This window comes from Emydura macquarii, unplaced genomic scaffold, assembly GCF_026122565.2.
Source record: "Emydura macquarii macquarii isolate MOO-44397 ecotype Brisbane River unplaced genomic scaffold, CSIRO-AGI_Emac_v2 contig_2768, whole genome shotgun sequence".
NCBI classification, from domain to species: Eukaryota; Metazoa; Chordata; order Testudines; family Chelidae; genus Emydura; species Emydura macquarii.
In genome coordinates this window covers 50,024,249-50,045,125 of record NW_027132905.1, presented here as the reverse complement: position 1 = coordinate 50,045,125, position 20,877 = coordinate 50,024,249, and the positions used below count along the sequence as shown (strand labels likewise).

The 20,877-nt window shown below is 49.6% G+C and overlaps 1 protein-coding gene across 3 annotated transcripts in view; it reads left to right on the top strand.

Moving 5' to 3' along the window:
• IGSF21 (immunoglobin superfamily member 21) overlaps positions 1–20,877 on the top strand; it is a 216,529-nt gene that overhangs the window by 147,839 nt on the left and 47,813 nt on the right. For all 3 annotated transcript variants that reach the window (XM_067566919.1, XM_067566917.1, XM_067566918.1), the window contains exon 4: positions 19,285–19,403. In XM_067566919.1, the coding sequence (XP_067423020.1) occupies positions 19,285–19,403 (119 nt within the window). The remainder of the gene's footprint in view (positions 1–19,284; positions 19,404–20,877) is intronic.

The window sequence follows — 20,877 nt, the reverse complement described above, 5'->3', positions numbered from 1 at the left end:
CACCGGCGGTTAAAGATAAAAACGGCAGACACTGGGTAACCCGGGGACGCTGTGCTGACCCCACCTGTGTTCCTTCATGCTCCCGCTCCCTTTCCTCAAACTGTAGTGATTGAAACCATCGACGGGGGTGGTAACAGCAGCAGGTGGCTTCTGGAGGTGGGAAGAGAGAAGCTGCAGGATTGAGGATCTGAGCCTGGGTGAGATCTGGGGGGGAATTGGATGTGTGCCTACGTAGAGCTGGCTACTTTCTTAGGATTACTCTGGGGCGCTTTGAATTATTTACTCTCAGTCAGGGGCTGGAAGAAGGTGGGTGGGAGAGGCAGGGGGGACAGAATGCAAGATCTAGATAGAGCCAGAAGCTGAGGCTGCGGTGATATCAAAGCCACTGACGCTGTCAGGGACTGCTTGTAACGTGCTACGCCTCGGACCAGTTTCACACAGACACCCTTTTCTTTCCCCCCCCAAAGAAGTATTCCCTCCCTTCTCCTCCAAATGAGGAATTCTTCCCAAAATTACCCTGGCCTGAGGCTCAGATTGGATATTTCGGAACCACTGATAGGATTGAGGCCTGATATTTTGTGACTCTGTTGAGCTTCACATAGGAAAGGGGAGATTCCTATCTTTCTGGTAGGATCCAGAGAGTATGCCTCTGTCCCTGGAAGGTCTAGAGACGCTGCATTGTAAAACTGTGATATTTTTATTACTAAAAAAGCTATTTTAGGTAATTGTGAGGGGTTGCTGTAATGTCCTGTTGCGTCTGAGGTCTCTGTAACGTTGGTACACGCTGAGGCAGGCTGGCTTTATAACTGGAGGAAGGCATCAAGGTCCCAAGAAAGACTGGATTCTCCACAGCCTTCTCCTCTACAAGAGGGTGTGACGGGTAGCCACAATCCGCTGACAATTTTAAGCACGACTCTCCTTGTCCTTATGAAAGGCAAACTTCTGTTTAACAGCATGCGGGTTAAAAATAGTGAGTTAGCGTGTTTTTCTAACACAATGTGCTTTGCCGGTATAGGCAAGCCTTTTGCGGAGTCGTTTGCATCGGTGTAAAGTGGATGTAGGATGCTGCTGGTCTGCTCTGGGGGTGTTTCACACCCAAAATGTGCAGGGGTGCAAGGTTGGGGGCAGAGGAGGCTCAAAATGTTTACAAACTCTCAATCAGTTTTCTCACTGAAGCAAGGGGCATCTCCGGAATGCGGGATCCATAAAGGTTTTACTGGTTTTCCTTTTGGCTTTATCCGTGTAGCCAGCCCCAACATTTAACAGAAAGACTAGTTGAGAAATGAGGCAGAAAGGTTAGAAGTAGTAGTATTAGTCTAGGAGCCCCAGTCGTGGCCCAGTACCCCCATTGTGCTAGGTGCTGTACAAAGCGGCATTCCATGGGCACTCTGCCCTCTGAGTCAGTATTACGGCCAAGCAAATAGTTAGAGCTGGTCAAGAACCAGATTTTACATCTCACGGAAAACTACAGGATTTTGAATATTTTTCTGTTCCAAAATGGGATGGAAAAAAAAAAGGAAAGTTCCTAGGAAATGGAATTTTAAAAAAATCATTTGGGGCTGATTGAAATATTTTATTTAACACTTTTCCCAAGCTGCCTTTTGTTCTCCAGCATCTCAGCTTTCAGTTAACACCTCCACCCCCAATCGGTCTCTAGCTGTTTATGGTTACAAAGTAAACCTTGAAAACGTGAACTGAGTTCAAACTGACGCAGTGCCATCTGCCTGAGTTTGCTGAGAGCGTGAAACAGTAGCAGTGAGATGTGTAAATTCTCTGACCAATAGTTCTGCGAGGTGCGGGTGGAGCTCATTTTGTGGGAGAGGCTTGGAGGAGTACCACTACCCCCCAGTTTGATCTCCGTCCTAACTCTTGGGCTGGCCTTCCGCACAGGGATGGATTTTACCCAAAGTGCTTTCGAGCTGTCTGAATAATGAAAAAACATTTCCACTAATAATGTATTGGATAAATGATGGAGGGAAAAGTATGCGGAATAAACTGTTGGCTGAATAGTGCTTGATTGTCAAGAGAGCTGGCAAAAGAATGAAAATGTAGTCTGCAGCAAATCAGGCTTGAGGGGTCTTGGCAGAGCTGCGTGAGGACCCAAGACTGGAAAAGCAGGGGTTGCAGTGGGTCAGGATTGAAGTGCTTTGGTAGAGCTGTCCAGGAAATTGTACTGTTTCTTGTTCAAACCAGGGCTGTCACTGACTCACTGCCATGAACACCTTTGCTTTAACTGTGACAAGAAGGGAACGAACAAACCTTTGTTCTGGCAAGTCAGTCTTTGGAATTCCTGCGTGGACCCTTTCCCCTCTCCTCCGTTTTCTCTTTCTCTCCTTTCTTCCAGACAGTGGCTGCTTCTCCCTTCACCTCACATCAGTACCTCCTTGTGCAAAGCGGGCCAGCTGCCAAGCAGAAAAAACTCCCAGGAATAGTTTTACCTTTTGCACCATTGCTGTTCGAAAGCGAGAAATGTCAGGCGCAGGAGTGTGAGATTTAAATTAATGGCAGGGTATTCTAGCAAAAGAATGGCTTTCCCTGGGATGATTGTTTCTGACTTGCTGCCTTGCATTACTTCATGTTACAGGATCTAGTCATGTCCGGTTATATCACAAGTGAAGGCAGCACAGGGCAACTTCCCAGAGAGGAATCGGTTAATAAATATTGAAATCAGGTTGGAGATTAACGCTGGTTTGGGAAGAGTGGGTTGGATGTGATGCAGGATTCTGCCACCTGCTGCTAGCATGGAGCCCATTGCATCCTCAAGCCTTCATGCCATGGGACAGGTGCAGAGAAGAGTGTTTTGCAATAAAGATGTCCCTTGCAGGTCTCTGCGGAAGCCAAAGCTTCTTACAGAGAGAGAGCTCCCAAAGACTCCGGTGATGGCTGATGTAGTGTAAGAGGGTTTGTCTTTCAGTTCTCATTACCGGGAAGGCCGTGTGAATGCTCAGCCATGACTGGTCCGGTGCTGCTCACCGTATCGCTGGGGGATGGTGAGTGGGGAGGGAACCTCCTGAGATGGAATAGACTCGATGACAACAGCCTATTCCACTGTATGCCCAACGGAGGGGGGATGAGGAAGATTCATGTTACTGTGAATAAAAAAAAATAATCCCTAGTTCTTATGCAGCACTTTTCATCAGAAGATCTCAGAGTGCATTACAAAGGTGATCAGAATCGTGATCCCCATTTCACATATGGGGAAACTGAGGCATGGGGAAACTGAGGCACAGAGCCGTGCCTTGCTTAAGGTCACTCAGCAGGCCCGTGGCAGAGCCGAGAATAGAACCCAGGTCTCCTGAGTCCCTTGCCAAGGCTCCCATCACTAAAAAGGACTGAAACGTTGAGCGTTGCTTTACCTTAAGTGCATCATCCGGGGGCTATGCGGGAGAGCCAAAGGGGAAGATGCAGGGTCAGAACCACCTGTGCATCGGTGCCCAGCTGGTCCCCAAAGTGCCCCGTCACGCACACAGGAAAAGCATGGAGTGATGGCTGCAAAAGCCATCTGACACAAGAACCGGGTGTGCTAGCCCAAGACAGCCATGCACCTTGGGTGTCTTGTGAGAAGAGATCGGAAGAACCAGAGAAGGCCTGAGGGCGCTGGACCGAAGCACAGCAGTGACTGGTGCTGTGTGAAGGGTTCAGTTTCAGTGCTGAGTTCTAAAATATTGAGTCATGCTCCAAAAATTCATGAGATTGGCCTAAAAATCATGAGATTTTTGAAACTATTAAAAAGTGTTGAGTACTTTTCCATTGCCTTCTGCTTTCTGGGGTCACACTCAAGTCACATTTTCCTGCAACTAGGAGGGCTACAATTTCATTTTATTTTAATGAAATCTGAGAGCCCCTAATAGTCACTAGACTCCAGGAGCTGGGGCTTCAAAAAAAAAAACAACCCACCAAATATTGCAAGACTTGCAATAAAATTACGAGACTCGACAGCACTGTGGTTTCAAGCCACTCCTAAAAATGCAGTTTGCTTCTCCAAGTCTTTTCCAACCTGTCTGAACCTCTTCATTGTCGTCATCAGCCTTAAGGCAAATCCCAAAGGAAGATGGCATCTTTGTAGATTGGGCGCCACCTGGATTGATCTCTAGTTAGGCCCTGAAGACTGGCTGGCTGGGTGATCCGTCGATGTCATTGGTGGTCTCATCGCACCACCGGAGCTTTTGGCATGCGCATGATCCTCTTGAGCATGGGGAATCAGGCTGGAAAACTCATGGAATTTTTTCTCTTCTCTTCTTCTCTGTGCTCCAAACGGATGAGGGTCAGGTGGGGGAAGAGAAGGATTCTCTGCATATTGACCCTAGACTGGCCCCATCCTTCTGCTGGGTAAATGTGTCTCTCTGAGGGCTGCTGGAAGGTGAGTCCTCCATCGCACAAGGGCGAAGAATCTCCTGCAGCTTGGCCCATCCTCTGCTGTTTAGGGCACAGTCCATGGCTCCCTTTGCTGGCAGCTAGGTGCTTCAGAGCCCCTTTGTAAGGGGAGGGGCTGAGGCCCATTGGGAGTTTTAGCTGAGTAAATATTGGTGGCGACCGCAGGATTTGGCCTGGGATATAGAAGAAGCGTCTCTCCTGGATGAGAGGGAAGCACTTGGAGCAAAGATGAGGTGGCCCTGGCCAAAGACTGATTCCTAGGTCTCATTTCTGCCTCCGTCTCTGGACTGACAATATCTATCACCTGAAGGCTGGATGGCTCAGGGACTGAGGAATAACACACAGCGCCTTCTGCTTCTGGATTGCCTGTTCCAATCCAGCCCTGGCTGACAGTGATTGACGCATGACGCATTTCTCTCCGCCGGCTGTGTGTAATGAGCTTTGGTTCATATCGCAAAGGGCGATTGTCAAAACATCCTCCCCTCGTGGTATCTCATTGGTAACGGCCGCGGTAGCCAGAGATGACATGATCACGGAGCCTGACCTACCTGCTCATCCAAAGAGGGGGTTGGTGTGGGTGCCGGGCAGAGTTCAGAGAGGAAGCAGAAGTTGCCGCTTGCCACTTCACCTAGCTTGCCTCCAGGTCACTAGCACTAAACTGAATGACAGAATCTGCATATAAGTCAGTAGCCAGGGATGTCAGCCGCTTGCCTGAGTCCCGTGCTGGCAGTTCTGTGTCCCCAGCGATGGTGTCTCTATTCCTCAATGCCTGCACTTTCCTCCGCGTCCGTCCCACTGTGACCGAGGCCCTTACGCAGACTCTTCTCATCCTGGTACAGGAGAGTTGTTGCTCTTTGCTTGTATGACAGAACTTGAAGCCTAACACAGAAGGTCCAAGTCCATGCCCCATTCACCTGCGTCGTTCCTCCCCTGGCAAGAGGGCCATAGAATCCCTCCCGGACTGCCTGCTAGTTCCCAGACACCAAACTGAACGGCGTGTCTGGTGCCTGGACTCACGGTCTATACGTGGGATTTTAACTAGGACCCTTGTGGCCCTTAGCCAGCAGACTATCGGGTGAGCTGGGCCCTCTCTGGACTTTTTGAGTGCAGCAAAGGGGTTCTCCAGCTCAGAAGGGGATGGGACCCATCCATGCTTTTGGAAGAGGGACCCTGGTTACGATCAGTGCAGATGGCCCTCGCGCAAGGATGGCTGAGCCAGCGGGAGCATCTGCTCTGTGTACTGAATTGCTGCCCACTCTCCTCCCCACCAAGCTGCTCTTTGCAACATCCAGCAGCTTATGCAGGAAAGCAAGAGGTGTCTTCCTATTACAAGGAGGGCATTTAAAATGGGATTCAGTCACACCCATGGTGGCTTACGGGTGCTGTGGGGATGCTGTTGCTTCCACCCGGCCTGGGCCATCCGTCTGCCAGGTCCTCTGGGGGCCGTTCACATCTGGTGCCCCATGCCTGCATGACAGACCTCCTGGGCAAACCGAGTCCATACAGCAACTGACCGGCGATAGTAAAAGCCCCAGTAGTGGTAGGTGTCACCCAAGCTGGAGGGGTTTGCTGCTGTGTTGTGACAGCAGCTTCACGCGGAGGTGGATGGGACCTTTCAGCTCTTCTTCTTTGGCAGCTGAGCTACCTGCAGCTGCCCAGATCCAAGCTGCCGCTCCTCCTTTCCCCAGTCCAGAGCCAGTGTTTGACACTGATGGATCGAAAGGGGGAAGAAGCATCTATCCTTCACAGTGGATGAGCAAAGCAGAGGCTGAGAGAAGCAGAAGGCTCCTGCCAGAGCAGAGACTTTATGCAGCCTGAAGCTGGCTGCAGAGTTGCCTCTCAGGCTGGGAAGTATCAATATTATCCAGCCTCCCAGCAGCCATGAGTTGCATGGTGGCAGCGGAGAGAAGCCACACACAGTCTGCAGGCAAGCAGCGGTTTCCACTGAGTTGAGGCTTTGGGGCTTGTTCAGACTTGAGGTTCAGGAGACGCAAACCCTAAATGGATTGAAACCAAAGGAAACGGCCCCAGCCCGGACCTCTGGGGAATGAAACCCCAGATGCTGGTGGTGATCTCGGTCGTTAATTCTCATGCTAACGCCCAAGCCTCCCCTTTGTAGAATCTCTGATGTAGCCCCATGGCCTCCCTATAGTTTAGCACTCTGACTGTCTTTATGATCCCTTAAGTCCCTAGCGGGAAGATCCTGCCGCTTCTTCTGTGGCTGTGCTGGTAGATCTGGTGGAGAGGAGAGTGGGAGAAGCTAATGCAGTGAGAGAACTGAGCGGTCGTACTTAGCACTACCCCAGCTAAACCCTGCAGTGAATTCCTCCAGGCCGTAAGAGAATCCAAAGAAACGCTGTCCTGAGAAGTGGGGCTCCATCAGGAGAGACCTGTGAGAGGAGCCACGCACCTGACTCGCCACCTGACCTGCAGAGCACAGACCTTTCCATCACTTACTCTGCATTTCTCGCTTCTATTTCTTTAAATGATGCAGTTGTGAAATGTTTTCCCTTTTGTGCATTGGTAATTAGAAGGTGGAACAGATGGCTCAGGCTTAGTTTAAAATGATGTGTCCATTAAAATAAGCTGCCAAGTAACTGTTCACTTTAACAGGGGGCTTGTTTACTCTAACAGGGTTTTGGCACTGCTAAAATCCATATTAAACAATCCAGAGACTTTGGGAGAGGATTTGAGAAAGAAGGTTCCACTTAGGGCTGCTCAAAAATTTTCCATCTAACCTGTTTTCGAATGGGAAAATTGGGTTTTTGACTGAACATTTTTCATGAAAAATATCTGCTCCCCAAGGAATTTTTTAACTTTTCATCGTCGTAACGAACACCCGAAAACCAAAGTATTTCAAATGAGAAATGCCCCTGCAGTGCCTCATGGGAGTTGTAGTTCAGTTGGCCCATGTCCCCATTCTCCTCTAGGTAGGCTGAATTTCACAACTGGACTTCCTCTCACCAAGAGGGTGGTGCATCATGGGAGATGTAGTCTGAACAGGAAGCCCAGGCTATCACGGAGAATGGGACCATGAGGCACCTGCATTACAGTTCCCATGGGGCCCCATTGCAGGATTTCCACATTGAAATATTTTTATTTTCATCCAGAATATTTCAGGTTTTCGTTTTTTGCCAAAGCATCAAAGTTTCTATGGAAAAAAACCCTCCGTTTTCTCTGACCAGCATTAATTCCACTGCATCTCAGGGCCAGCCCCAAATACTGCTCCAACACAGGCAGGGGAAAACGGAAGTATCACCACTGATGGTAACGTATACCCTTCTGCAAAGACCTTGCTCGGGGCAGGAGCCAATTCCTCTGACCTTTTCCTCCCGTCCAGCCATGTGTTGCTCAGTGCAGTACAAAATAATTGCTCCTGTCTTACTTGGAGACAAGTTGAGCTTGGAGGAGTTTTATGAGTAACTGCTTTTGGATCCGATCAAAAAAAAAACCCAACCCTGCTTCTGCTGTGTTTTCCAGCAGTTTTGCTTTTAGCAATGCTTGTGCATACATCTGGAGCAGATTTCCCTTTTCACTGCCGGGGTTGGCAATCAGCCATATGCACAGAGATAGAGAGAAGGATCTCGAACGCAATTTGAACTTGGAGCTTTGGTCTCCAGCGTCTGAGCCCACTGATTTGCACTCCAGTAGTTATTCATAGGAGCAGCTTTCATCTGAGGATCTCAAAGAGCTTTACAAACAAGTCATTAAGTCTCCCAACATCCAGTTAACAGACACTGGGATTAATTCACAGCTGGGTCCCAACTCGCTTCTGTCAGCGTAACCAAGAGCGCAGAGCACCAGCTGCCCAGCAGGGGCGGACAGCCAGCCAACATTGCTAACCAGAGCGGCGAGGTGCACAGTTGGACAGTGCTGGCCGGAGAGAATCACAGCTGATTCAGAGCTGGTTAGCCCTGCTTCGCTGTAAAGCTGCCAGCCTGTGGCAGAGAGCAACGATCCAAAATACCACCTGTCGTCCCCTGGGGCACAGTCCCCACCCTGGCACCAGCAGAGGTGAAGTAAGTCTATGGAGACACAGAGAAATTAGCTACCTACCCATCGGCGCAGGAGTTAAAACTACGCTCCTGACTCTGAATCTCCTGTTCTAGCCAGTAGACCACACTGCCTTCCCAAAACTCAGAATTTAACCCACAGATCCCACTCCTGATCCCTTGGTCTACCCACAAGGCCAGACTCCCTTTCCAAAACAAACAGACAGCCCTGGCACTTAGTCTCCTGCTGTAGCTCCTAGATCGCACTCCTTCCCAGAGCTAGGAATAGAACCCAGCATCCTGACAGCCAGTCTCCCACTCTCAGCCCTAAGGGTTTCAGGTGTGGCCCTGACGTACGCCAGAAGATGCACTGTAGCATCACCAGCTGACCCCAGTTCTAACCCAGTGGTGACCCAGAAAGCTGTTGCCCTGTTTCAGAAGTCTCCTTCAGTCACTCTGTAATGACTGCAAAATCCAGCTCTTCTTCATCCGTCCTTTTCTCTGTTCTAAGTCCTCCTGTGCGCCAGCAGCTCTTTTCCCTCATCCAGGGCTGCTTTTCACTGCAGCATGAACATGAGGTCCCCTAAGCACCAAAAACTTGCGGCTGAAACAACCAGCCTTCTGTTTGCAGGGAAGGGGAAGGTATACAGCCCCTCTATGGGGGGAAATTTAATCACAAACACAATGTCACACAAGTGGTAACAATGCTGTCTAAACAGCCAGCCTTCTGTTACCAAGCAAAAGCAGAGCTCAGCCATCCGGGGAGGTTTTAAACAGGAAGTTGTTTCTGGATTTATACGCACCACGCAGCTCTTTCTTCAGCATGCTGTGTGATAGTTATGCACGCAGCCCTCATTACACACACACACAGCTCCAGTTACCGGCAAGTCCCCTCGCATCCTGCGCTGACAATATCTCCTTTGGTGTCATTGAGATAAACTGCCCCTGGCTTTTCTCTAATGAAATGACTGCATGAAAATGTTGCTTTCTGAAGCTTTTTCTCTGGGATGCTCTTAACAAACCAGGCCAGGAAAGGAAAAACGTCGAAGATCTAACAGCCGTGGGAGCTGGGCTTTCTCTGTTCCCTCCAGCACTTGGAAAGGCTTGGAGATGTAGTGTGTTGGAATGGACAGTCACCCACCCTGACAGCAATGCAGTCAGATGGGAGTGTCACCCCATCTGGGGGTGAGATCAAGCTGTAAAGCACCATCAGAAAAGTGACGATGATGAGGTAAAGCACAGTATTGGAGACGTATCTCCCCATGATGATATCGATCCCAAAGATACTCAGATCACTATCAAAGAGGTGCCAGCTTCTGATGAGATCACACAGAAGGATGCTGTGATGTGCTGTCCGAGAGGTGTCAGCCTCTCAGGTCACACCCAAGGATTCACTGCAATTATTTATTATTGGATTCTGGCGGCACCCATAAGCCCTAGTCATGGACAAGGACGCTATGGTGCAGTGTCAGAGACATGTCACCGTGTGATGATGTCATGCACAAGGCTGTTATGCTGCACTTGTGGAAAGGTGTCCGCCAGTAGTCACGTAGCTCTGAGGATATTGTGTTGCACTGCTGGAGTGACGTCTAGCAATATTGACATCACACCTGAAAATACTCCACTGCACTGTGAAAGAGATGTCCCCCATGACAATACTATGCTGCACTGTCAGAGACGTGTCACCCGGGGATGATGTCCCCCACACGGATCCTGTGATGCCTCATCAGTAGATACCGATCTATAACACAAAATTAATCAAGTGCTTTATTTGAAATAATCCCTCAACATTCACCGAACTGGCTTAACATAGCCATGACATGCCCACTGCTTCAGTGGGTGGTTTAAAAAGAAGACCTACAAAAGAAAGTCGTGAAATTTGTCCAGCAACCTAGTTAGTGGCTGTTATTAAGCCTGCTCTGAGTGGCGGGGAGCTGTCCCCCATGGTAACATGACATGCCAGCTGACTCTGATGCATCCTGAGAGGTGTCACTCACTGCTGTAATCCACAAGGCCACCCCAGCCATCAATGGTTGCGGTGTAGCACACGAGCCTGCCCTGGGACATCGCCAGCAGCTGTCACTCCCAAGCCGTCAACAGCCCAGGAAGATGACATGGGCAAAAGAACCCTGGACACTTGACGGGCAAGGGGCCTTGGGTGAGTCAATGCTTTCAGTGATCCCATCCTGCTGCACCCATGCAGCAAAAGGGAGGAAGGAACAAATAGAGCCGAGAGGTGTGTGGGGGGGAGAGATGGGATAATCAAACAAAGGGAGTTTAGCAGAGAAGCCAGAGTCTCATTGGAGATATTTCTATCAGCAGGGGCGCTGGAACAATTTGTGTAGTGGGGGAGCTGAGAGGCATTGAACCAAACTGTAAACCCTGTATATGATGGAAGCCACTTCAAACCAGGGGGTGCAGCAGCCCCCCCACAACTGGTTCCAGCACCTGTATGATGCTAGCTTTCTCCCCCCATAAAATTAGACTCACCCCCACCACCACAGCCTTGTCAGTTTCCTCATCACAGGCAGATAGCAGGGCCCTAACCTTTGTGTCAAGCCCCCTGGCCTGGCGTGACAGGCGGAGCGGGTGTTGGACTCTGCACTCAGCCCACACACCATCCACCAATCCACCCCCCACATTAATTGCAGAGACAGTAACGAATTCTCCTGTAAGCAATGGCAACACTCTGACCCCACCCGCCTCCCGGATACGGTCTGTCAAACTGACATGAGCGGATGAGGCATACACAGGAGCCGGCAGACCCTGCGCCCCTCGGTCACATCGCCACAGCGGCTGCTTTATCTGCTGCTCATTTCATGCCTCTCCTGCAGGGACTGACTTCCTCTGAGCAAGCCTTGACTTGGACTTTGTTCTTGCTCTCTTGCCTGGTGCATTGTGGGAGAGAAACCCAGCCGTTTCCATCGTCTTGTGTCATGGCTCCTTCGCTACTCGAGGACTAAGTAGCAGAGTGGGACACACCTGTACACACACACAATCTGAGGAATGTATGCATAGACATGATGAACCTCTACACAAACACATACAGCAGCGCACCACTATGTATACAATGAATATACCTACACAAAATTACATAGGCACATACATACCACTAGATAGACACAGTGCACACACTTGCACACAACTATATATATATGATGAATATACATACACAAAACTAGATCTAGGCCAGGCATACACCTATGCACAACTAAACATACACAGATACTGTATTATCCACCCAACACACACACATGCACATATATAACAATACATGCACACCTATATATAAACACACACACATGATGTTTGGTACACACACACGTCATATCCACACAAACATGCACATGCAGTGAACTGTACATATATAGCATATACATACACACACAAATATATATTCTGCAGTTACACAACACATAGGCCTATACACAACTCTCTATACACAATGCATACACTTATACACAGAGACGGCATTGTCCTCAGAAATATGCACATCACACGTCCATACACAACACACATGCACACGCATCATAGACTCACTTTCCTGTATATTAAATCACACATACAAACAATTTAAGACCATAAGCTCTTTCAGGCTGAGACCTTGTATAATTGTATTTGTCTGTAAAGCTCTCTGAACTCTTACAGAGAGGAAGGGAGAATGCTCTATTATAAACTATACACACATGCACACACTGATTAACACACACCCATGTATGCACGCGCACACACACGCCACAAACAGAGAAACACAACACCCACAAATGCCATGCGTCCACGGTGCAGGGATTCAGAGCCAGACATGCAGGCGTGCAGGCAGATGCGCACACAGGCAGGTGGGCACGCACACAGAGGCCCGAAATGATCCCTGAAAAGCAGGGGGAAGAGGCAGGAAGAGAGAAGAAACAGGAGGGTCTGTGTGTACAGACAGAGAGAGAGGCAAGCATGGCCAATCCTTGGCTGATGTAAATCGGTGGAGCTCCACTGGGATCAATGGGGAGCGCCGACGTTTTACACCAGAATTGAAGCTTTATGGACATCATGGAGCTGCACTGATTTCCGCCAACTGAAGATGTGGCCCAGTGACTTCAATGGGGTTGCCCTGATTTGCGCCAACTGAGGATCTGGACTCTGGTGAGGGAGGGGAGGCAAAGAGCAGGGAAGAAGGGAATGGAGCGATGAGGAGGAGAACCAGAACGAAGTGGCAAAGCTTGGTAAAAACTCACGTCTTCATCTCGAAACCCCCACCTGGAGCAGGGGAAAGCGAGCGAGTGCATGAGCGAGAGACGTAGTGGAACGAACCCTTTGGTGCAAAGCCGGCGAGAGCCTGAATCTGCTTCTAATGGGTCATTGGAGCTCTGCTATCAGCATAATGAGGTGTCGGTAATAGAACGGCAGCAATAGCGCTGCTAATTGCAATGACACTAGCTCTGAAATGCTGTAATTGCCGATCGAAAATGCCGTGGTTTCTGGAAGCGGGGCACTATTATGGAGACACAGCTCCATTTGCAAGGTGCATTAGTGTTTCAATCTCCGGCAGCACGGCCCCATTTCCACTTCTATCACCCACCACACACCTCCACCCTCTCTCTTTCCCTCTCTGGCTTCCGTGATGGGCTGTTCGGGTGTTTTTTTCACAGCCCTCGGTTTGTTCCTATGCTCTGGTTCGGTTTCACCCACTGAGCAGTTTTATTACTGTCGCACTTTCCAAAACAGGAGAAAGGAGGCGGCGGTGGAGGAAATGCTAATGATGTTTCGAAGGCCTTAAGAGAAGAGTTCAGCACCCCTGAAAGGAGCAATAAAGACGCTTGACTCCACCACGCTCTGATTGCAACGTCCTGAATCCCTTTTCTCTCACTCCTTTGCACTCACACTCGCTGCCTCATGCTGTGTCAGTGGCTGCGCCTTTCTATTTTCTTCTCACCTGCTAACTGGCCCTGCTTAAATGTGCTCGGATAAACCAAACAGATTTAAGTCAGCCACATCCCAGGGACCTGGGGGAAGTTTTTTTGGCTTACAACCCAGTCACTGAACCTGGGAAACAGGTGGATTTGGGGGACCCCTGGATCCAATGCAAGGAAAGGGTAGGATTTGGTGGCAGGATCCCAAACCTGTAGTATAATTCCAAGTGCAATGTGGGACCATGGTGTTCTGCCACCTAGGATGCTGAGCCACTGGGGCTATTTCTGGATGTACAGCATAAGGATTTGGCCCTGGTATATTTCACAGTATTGGGGACGTAATAAAGCAGTGGAATGTGTTAGCAAGATGTCAAACCAGCATCCACGGTGCAGGATGCTATGAGGACGCATTATGCCACCCGGGGGGGGGAGGTTCTTTGTGCCAGGGGGATGCCCAGGTCACCCGTTCAGCTGACACCGGCTGCTTTGCGCCATTGGAGGAGGGGCTGTGGGTCTGGCTCTGTAAGGCTGGATTTTCAGAAGCGCTCAGGACCCGCATTCAGTTTTTATAGGAAAGTCCAACAGGATTCAGCAGGGAACAATACGTTTTCTATAAGATGTATCAGCCGGGCTGTAAAATGTGACAGCAGAGGCCTCATTCTCTGCTAACCCCATCACTATAGGATGCTCTTGGTTTTAGCCCCATTCGGTTCTATAGGATGTTCCCGTTAGGGCAGAACTTTGGGGAGGGAGTTCAGATCCAATCCTGAACTTTGTCTCTGGCCCTACTCTTGAGAACATGCACCATTCGGGATCCCAGTGCAACTGGCTGCCGGATGATACCATCCTGCACAGAGGTGCAGGGCCATGCAGCAGACTCGCTCGGAGTGTCAGACCAGGTGAGCCTCATCAGCTCCAACCCAAGAGTATAAATGGGTTGAGAGTCTCTCCAAGGCGGGACGTTATCAGGCGTTAGCCAGCACATTCTAATCAACACGCTGGAAACCTCTAGTGTAGACAAGGCAGTGTCGACTTGAACATGGGCTAAGGTGGTCAAGCGGAAGCCCATGCTCACCCCTAGCTTAGTATGTGTTAAAGCCAGCGGGCCACGACCACACTAGACTTCAGATGTGTTAGTTAGAATATGTTCGCTAACGTGTGCTACCATCATCCCTTTCCTCCTCGGCTAGACAAGCCCGGAGGCAGGAGAGATGTGGAGGGACATAGGGAAAACCACCAAAGAAGAGCCGAGCTCAGATGTTTATTGTTACTTAACAAAGGCAAATGCCAGGAAAGGGGGTGAGCCCGGACAATGAATGCATGTTGCTTTTGGAGGAGTTCGTTCCAGATCTGAACTTTACCACTTGGGCTCACCTCTGCTCGCTCCGTACAGTGCAGGGGGGTAAGGCTCTGGTCCGTCTAGGCAATGCACTTTACTGTACATATCGCTGGTGCCTGGGAAAGTGTTCAGACAGTACTGTTCTGATGCACCAGCCTCAGAGAGAGTGCTTTGCTGAGAGTTTAACGGAACTAGTATCAGTGTGTTTGCTGTCAGTGCTGCTCTGACAGTGCCCTTGCTTTTCATGTACTTTTCTTTTCCATAACACAATTACTTACCCTTCTGAGGAGCTGTCAGTGTTGGTAAACTCCAGCTGCTAAACTGCATTACACAGATCTCTCCTTAAAGCTTTGCAGTTATGAATAGTTTATTGATCCTGGTCCCATTGCTGGTGAAAAGAATCTCCATCCCAGGCCCCTGTTATCTGAATACCAGCTGCTAACCAGCTGGCCGATCGATGCCACTCAATCCCCTGGGAAAAAGCTCTCCTGCCTACTTAATCCACTTTAGGAGGAAGGCAGCTCTGGGGGGAGTTTAGATTAGGTAGTGAAAATATGAAGAATCCCGTGAGAGTCGTGGCCGGGGTGCAACTGGGTTCCACAAAGAAAATGCCAGCAGGCAAAGTGAGGACTCTGATCCTCTCTGCAAGGGTTTGCTGCCTCCCCTGCTCCGATAACCGCACTGTACGTTTGTTGTATTCGGGTGAGAGCCAGGACTCTTGGAGCCTGTTCTCAGATCTGCCACTCAACTGAGGCAAATTTCTTAGCCTCAGTCTCCTCATCTGTACAATGGTCAATTGCACATGCAACAATAGGGGTGCGCAACCTTTTTCTTTCTGAGACCTCCCCCCGCCATGCTATAAAAACTCCATGGCCCACCTGTGCCACAACCACCATTTTTCTGCCTACAAAAACCGGGGACAGCGTTAGAGGATAGCAAGCAGGACAACTGTCCAGCGCCCCACGCCGCAGTGGGACCCACAATGCTAAGTCGCTCAGGCTTCAGCTTCAGACTCATGCAGTGGGAGCTTCGGCTTTCTGCCCCAGGCTGAGCGACTCTAATGCTGGCCCCGCTTGGCGTCCCCCTGAAACCTGCTTGCAGCCCCCCTTCAGGGGGCCCTGGGCCTCTGGTGGAGAGCCACTGTGCAACGACACCCCCATTAAAAACATCTTTAGAGATTGAACCTGGGAACCTCTGGAGCTGCCTGAGCTAATGCACCAGGGCCGTTAGAGCAGACGCAATCACCAACTCGTAAACTTCCCTGGGTAGTCTGGCCAATAGTGCATTGTGTTAGTGTGGCTTACAGGGGAATCCTGGTGAATGTTTAGAGGACACATGGAAACCCTCAGACCAAAGGTGTCATAGGAACACCACATACAAATGCCCATTATTTGATTTTTCCTCTGCACACCGTCCTGCAGCGTGCATGCAAAGGTGTGCAAGGCCATGAGGTATTGACACTGACCTGGGGGTGGGCCCATAGCTCAGATCCAAATACCCCCGGAAAGTGGGGACGTTTGGCGGCAGATCAAGTCACTGCAGCAGGGTTCCCTTCCTGTGAAAAATTGCTAATTTGGGTGGTGGGGAGGGAATGTAAACGACAAAACAGGGCAGGGGAGAATTGGTTGATGCTGATGGACTCACCTCGCTGAAGACCTCATCAGGGTTTGCTTCCTGTTCCCTTATCAGTCTGGTTCTAAGCTGCAGAGTGACATATCTCTAGTTCTGTAGCTCCCTCTCATCCCTCCTGCCACTGAGTCTCCCGGGGGTATTTATTTGATTAACTCACAGCAACATGCCCCCATATATGTTAGGAAGCCAGTTCGATCGATCCGTCTTACCAATAAACCTTAATCTTTGCTCTCAGCTGAGCATCACTTTTATTTTCCTTCTCTGTTGGCTGCTGAGACAAGTAAGACACACTTTGATTTTCTATTCACCTTCTCAGGGCCTCCTGCCCGCTGCCTTCAGGCCTGGGATAAGGCCATGTCATTGGATCAATTTAATCCTGGAGCAGACAAATGTCAGGAACTGGCTTGGAGGAGCTGCTGGAATCAATAGCACCTTGGCCAAAACTTCATGCAGAAGTTTCTATCTCACTCCCCTCTGTTAATGCACCGTATCTGGCCAACTCCCCTGCCTGCATCGCGAGAGATGCGGCCTGCTGCTTCCCTTGACATCTGCACATACTTTATCCCTCCGACCTGTACCTACGATATTCAACATAGATAGGTGCATTGGAAGGAAGAGGTTAAACCGTTCGTGCATGCTGTTGGGAAAAGGCTTGCCCATCACAAGCACCTCCTATCCCAGATCTCACAGAGTTTTGCAGCATTAGCATGTTAAGAGGTGCTGTATTTAGAAAGGACACAAGAAAAATAATCCTCTAAAGAACATATAATTAACCTCTGGAACTCCCTGCTACTGGATATGATTGAGGTAGACATCTCAGTATAAGGCAGAAGAGGATCACACTATTCTAAGGGTAGCGATAGTAGTTAGAGTAACTGTGACAGGGTGGACTGGGCCCAGAGGGCCCCTGCTGGCAGTCTCAGGGTCCTGCTACACCTATCCCAGGAACGGAGCAGTGGAACTGAGTCCTCTGTGCGGCCTAGAGAGGCTGCAGGGAGCAGCCAATCAGGTCCCAGGAGGACCATATAAAAGGAGTTGCAGGGCCTGAGACAGTCAGTTCCTTGCTGGAGCCAGAGGAGTGCGGGGTAGTGATCATGACTTGCCAAAGGGGACTGCAGCACCACGGACAGCTCAGTGATTGTTGCCTGGTGAGGAAGAAACACCCATCTCCTCACGGTACAGTGCTGTGCACTTGTCCTCCTGCCCTATAGTACGGGTCTGCCTCCCTCCCAAACCCTGCTGGAGCGCTTTGAAGGCAGAGTTCTAGGAAATCCCAGGCACTTCCCTTCAGTTCACGCAGTTAAACGAAGCTCTTAAACCAGTGCGGTTGCTTTTCTGATATGCCCATGTACTGAGGAATGGGACTAGTTGCACAAGACTCAGTGATGAAAGGTGACGGGCTGTAACCCCGGCTGCAAACTAGACCGGTGAGGTGATCGCTGCCGGCACCTGTCCCGACGGAACGCCTTCCTATCCTGCTAGTGTCTCCGCTCATCCCGATGGGGACTGCAGCACCATGGACAGGTGTAGCTTGCTGTTGTGGATGCTGCATTGCAGCTTTGTGGGTTACTAATTGTGAATGAGCTGTACCACCTTGTGCGGTGAACCCATCAAGCACCTAAGGCATGGGGGAAGGGGTCCGGTGGTTAGGACATTTACTTAGGGTATAGGGGACCTGGGTTTAAGTCCTTGTTCTACTATGGACATCATCTATGACCATGGGCAAGGCTCTGTGCCTCAGTTTCCCTTCTGTAAGATGGGGAGAATGACTCTTCCCTGCCTCACAGGGTGGCCGTTAGGGTAAACACACTAAGGATTGTGAGGCCTTCTAATATTATGGAGATGGGGCCATACACACCTATAATAGGTGCTTCAAGAAGTGGTGCTGGTGACTCGGTAGGCAGCATGCTTCCCCTTTCATTTCTGGGGAAGCCGGGCTGGTTGCTAGTGATTAGGTTGGATGTTCAGTGTGACTCACAGCTGCTCTAACGTCGTACCCACTGAAGATCACGCGTGTTTTACTACTGACCCCAGTATGAGTAGCATTTGGCCAGTATAGAGCACTTTTGAGATTCCACACTTGGTCTTTTGGGGTAGGTCTACACTGCAGCTAGGAGTGAGCCTCCCAGCCTGGGGAGATAGATCGTGCCAGCAGGGCTTGAGCCTCGACACTATTAGGAAGAGCAGAGGGTTTAGCCCAAGCGTCCTGGCCACCTGACAATGTGCAGAACAGTTACCGGGAAGTTTCTCTTGACTGTAATGGTCACCAGCAGAGCTGGCTGAAAAATTTTCAGCTGAACAGTTTTCCAGCAGAAAATGCAGTTTCATCAGAATCTAACCATTTTGCAGGGCTGTGTTGATGTCAACAACATTTTCAATGGGAGAAAGTAATAAAGAACCATTGCGGCTTTCTCATTTCATTTTGATAATGTCAAAACGTTTTGTTTTTGATGAAGTAAAATGTTTCGTTTAAACAAAACAAGAAGTTGAATTTCATTTGGACTTGGGTATTATATTAAAATATTAATTTTAATATTTTAGAGATGTATATTTTCTATTATATTACAATGTTTCAGCATTGTTGAAATATATATTTTACCTTATCAAATTTAAATGTTTCCTTGTTTCCAAATCTTTTTTCTTTTTTTAAATTTCTATTCCATGGTGCATTTTTTTTTTAATTCAACTTTCCATTCAGAATGAAAAATTCTGTTTTCCAACCATCTCTTATTACCACCTTCTATGACAAGCTGCTGTGTATGGAGGTGGCCCCAACCAGCAATTCAGGAGTCTGACCTTGATGAATTTTTGAGCTGGACTTGCATTCTGTGACTTGCATTCATTTCTAATCATGTAGTGCACTCTTTAATAGCTGCTTCTGTCCCAGGGGTGGGAGTAAGTCTGTAGTGGATGTTGTGACTGCTGTATAAAGCATGTGTTTGGTTTGCAAAGCATAGCAGAGTCCTAAAGGAGGAATGATGTTACATGAGTGTAAGACATCAGTCATGTTACCGTAATGTTTCCTTTTCCTGTCTCCCCCTCCCAGTCTTCCAGAGGTTCAGATCTCAGACAATGGCCCATACGAGTGTCATGTGGGAATTTACGACCGAGCTACCCGGGAGAAAGTGGTCCTGGCATCCGGCAACATATTCCTCAACGTGATGTGTAAGTGAAGCTCCTCTTCCCTGGCTGGAGGTGGTCGTGATGGGAACTATGGGGGGCGGCAGAAGAGGAATCAATCCTGCTCTGAAATCTCTGCACAAAGCAGACAGGAAGCCAGTAGCGAATTGCTCTGCTGTAACCCCTGGCCAGGATGGTTTAACCATTAACCTGCTCCCAGAATGCAGTGTGCATCCCAAGGCCAAAACACGAGCGAGAATGCAATGCTTTGTTGGGGATGTGAAGGAAACGGAGCATTAAACTGCATGAGAAAGTCCAGCTGGGGTGACTCACCCTATAGCTGTCCATGCACAAGTGGCGTTCCCTGCAATGCTGTGCTTCCCGAGAGAAAGTAAACGCCTGTACTGATGCAGTCAGAGCCCCAGGTCTGCAGAGAGCATCCGCTCTGGAGCGCTCTGCTGGTGCCGCCAGCACAAAGCTGGTATGAAGCCCATATCTCCCGTAAGTTAGTCTGGTGCAGTCTAGCTTCATGCCAGTCACTGAGTGCGGAGCAAAGGAGAAAGCAGCTGGTCCGGGGATGGTTGAAGTGGCCAGGTATGTCCTGCTTGACTGATGTGGCCAAGAGGGTGGTCTCGCTGGATATGTTATTTGAAGGGAGCGTGGAAAAAGTCCCAGTCTTTTCAGGGGCAGTCAGATGGAGAACAGCCGATGCACTGATATCTCAGCACACCAGGGGGAAATCGGGAGCTGAGCAATGGGCTCTCCTGTTGCAGAGAAGAGTGAGGGAGCGACTGCCTGGGCATCAGCTAGGGCTGGAGTTTGATTCCTGGATCTTCCTCTGCAATGGCAATAATCACTGCTCAAGCAGAGAAGAGACAGCAGGCGGAACACGGCTCTTCTCCAGCATGTGATTAGGAAGGGGGAAGTTCGGACAGGGATTTTTATGTGGGGAAGTTCTGATCCCCGCACACACACACTTCATCTAAAGGCAGGATTTTGCTAAACCCATCTACTCCCTGCCTGCAGCCTTTCTGCTGCTGTCGGAGAAGCTGCTCTGAGCCTGGTAGATCTCACGAGCTAAGGAGGGCCACATCGGGTCACTGCGTGGGAGGACAGACCTTGGAGGAACACCTAAACGATGGTGCTGATTTAGAAGGTGGAACTCTTCCCTCTGAGCTAGTGCTGAACGACTGCCCCTGGATGGCGTTAGGGGTGGCTGCATTGCGCGGGAGGAGCTGCCTTTTGCCTGGAGTGTAATCCTGTGGGTATCGGAGGTTGCATGGCACCACTTATGTCTTAGTCCGTTTCCATGCTGAGTAATTATCGTCTGCCAACCTGACCCCGATGCAGCCACTACCGTCCCTGACAGTTGTGCGTCTGTCAGTCAAGTGGCATCATTATTTCTATTGCAGGTACCCCAAAAGGCCCCAGCTAAAACCAGGGCTCCATTGTGCTAGGTGCTGTACAGACACAAAGTAAGAGACAGTCCCTGCCCTGGAGAACTTACAATCTAAATAGA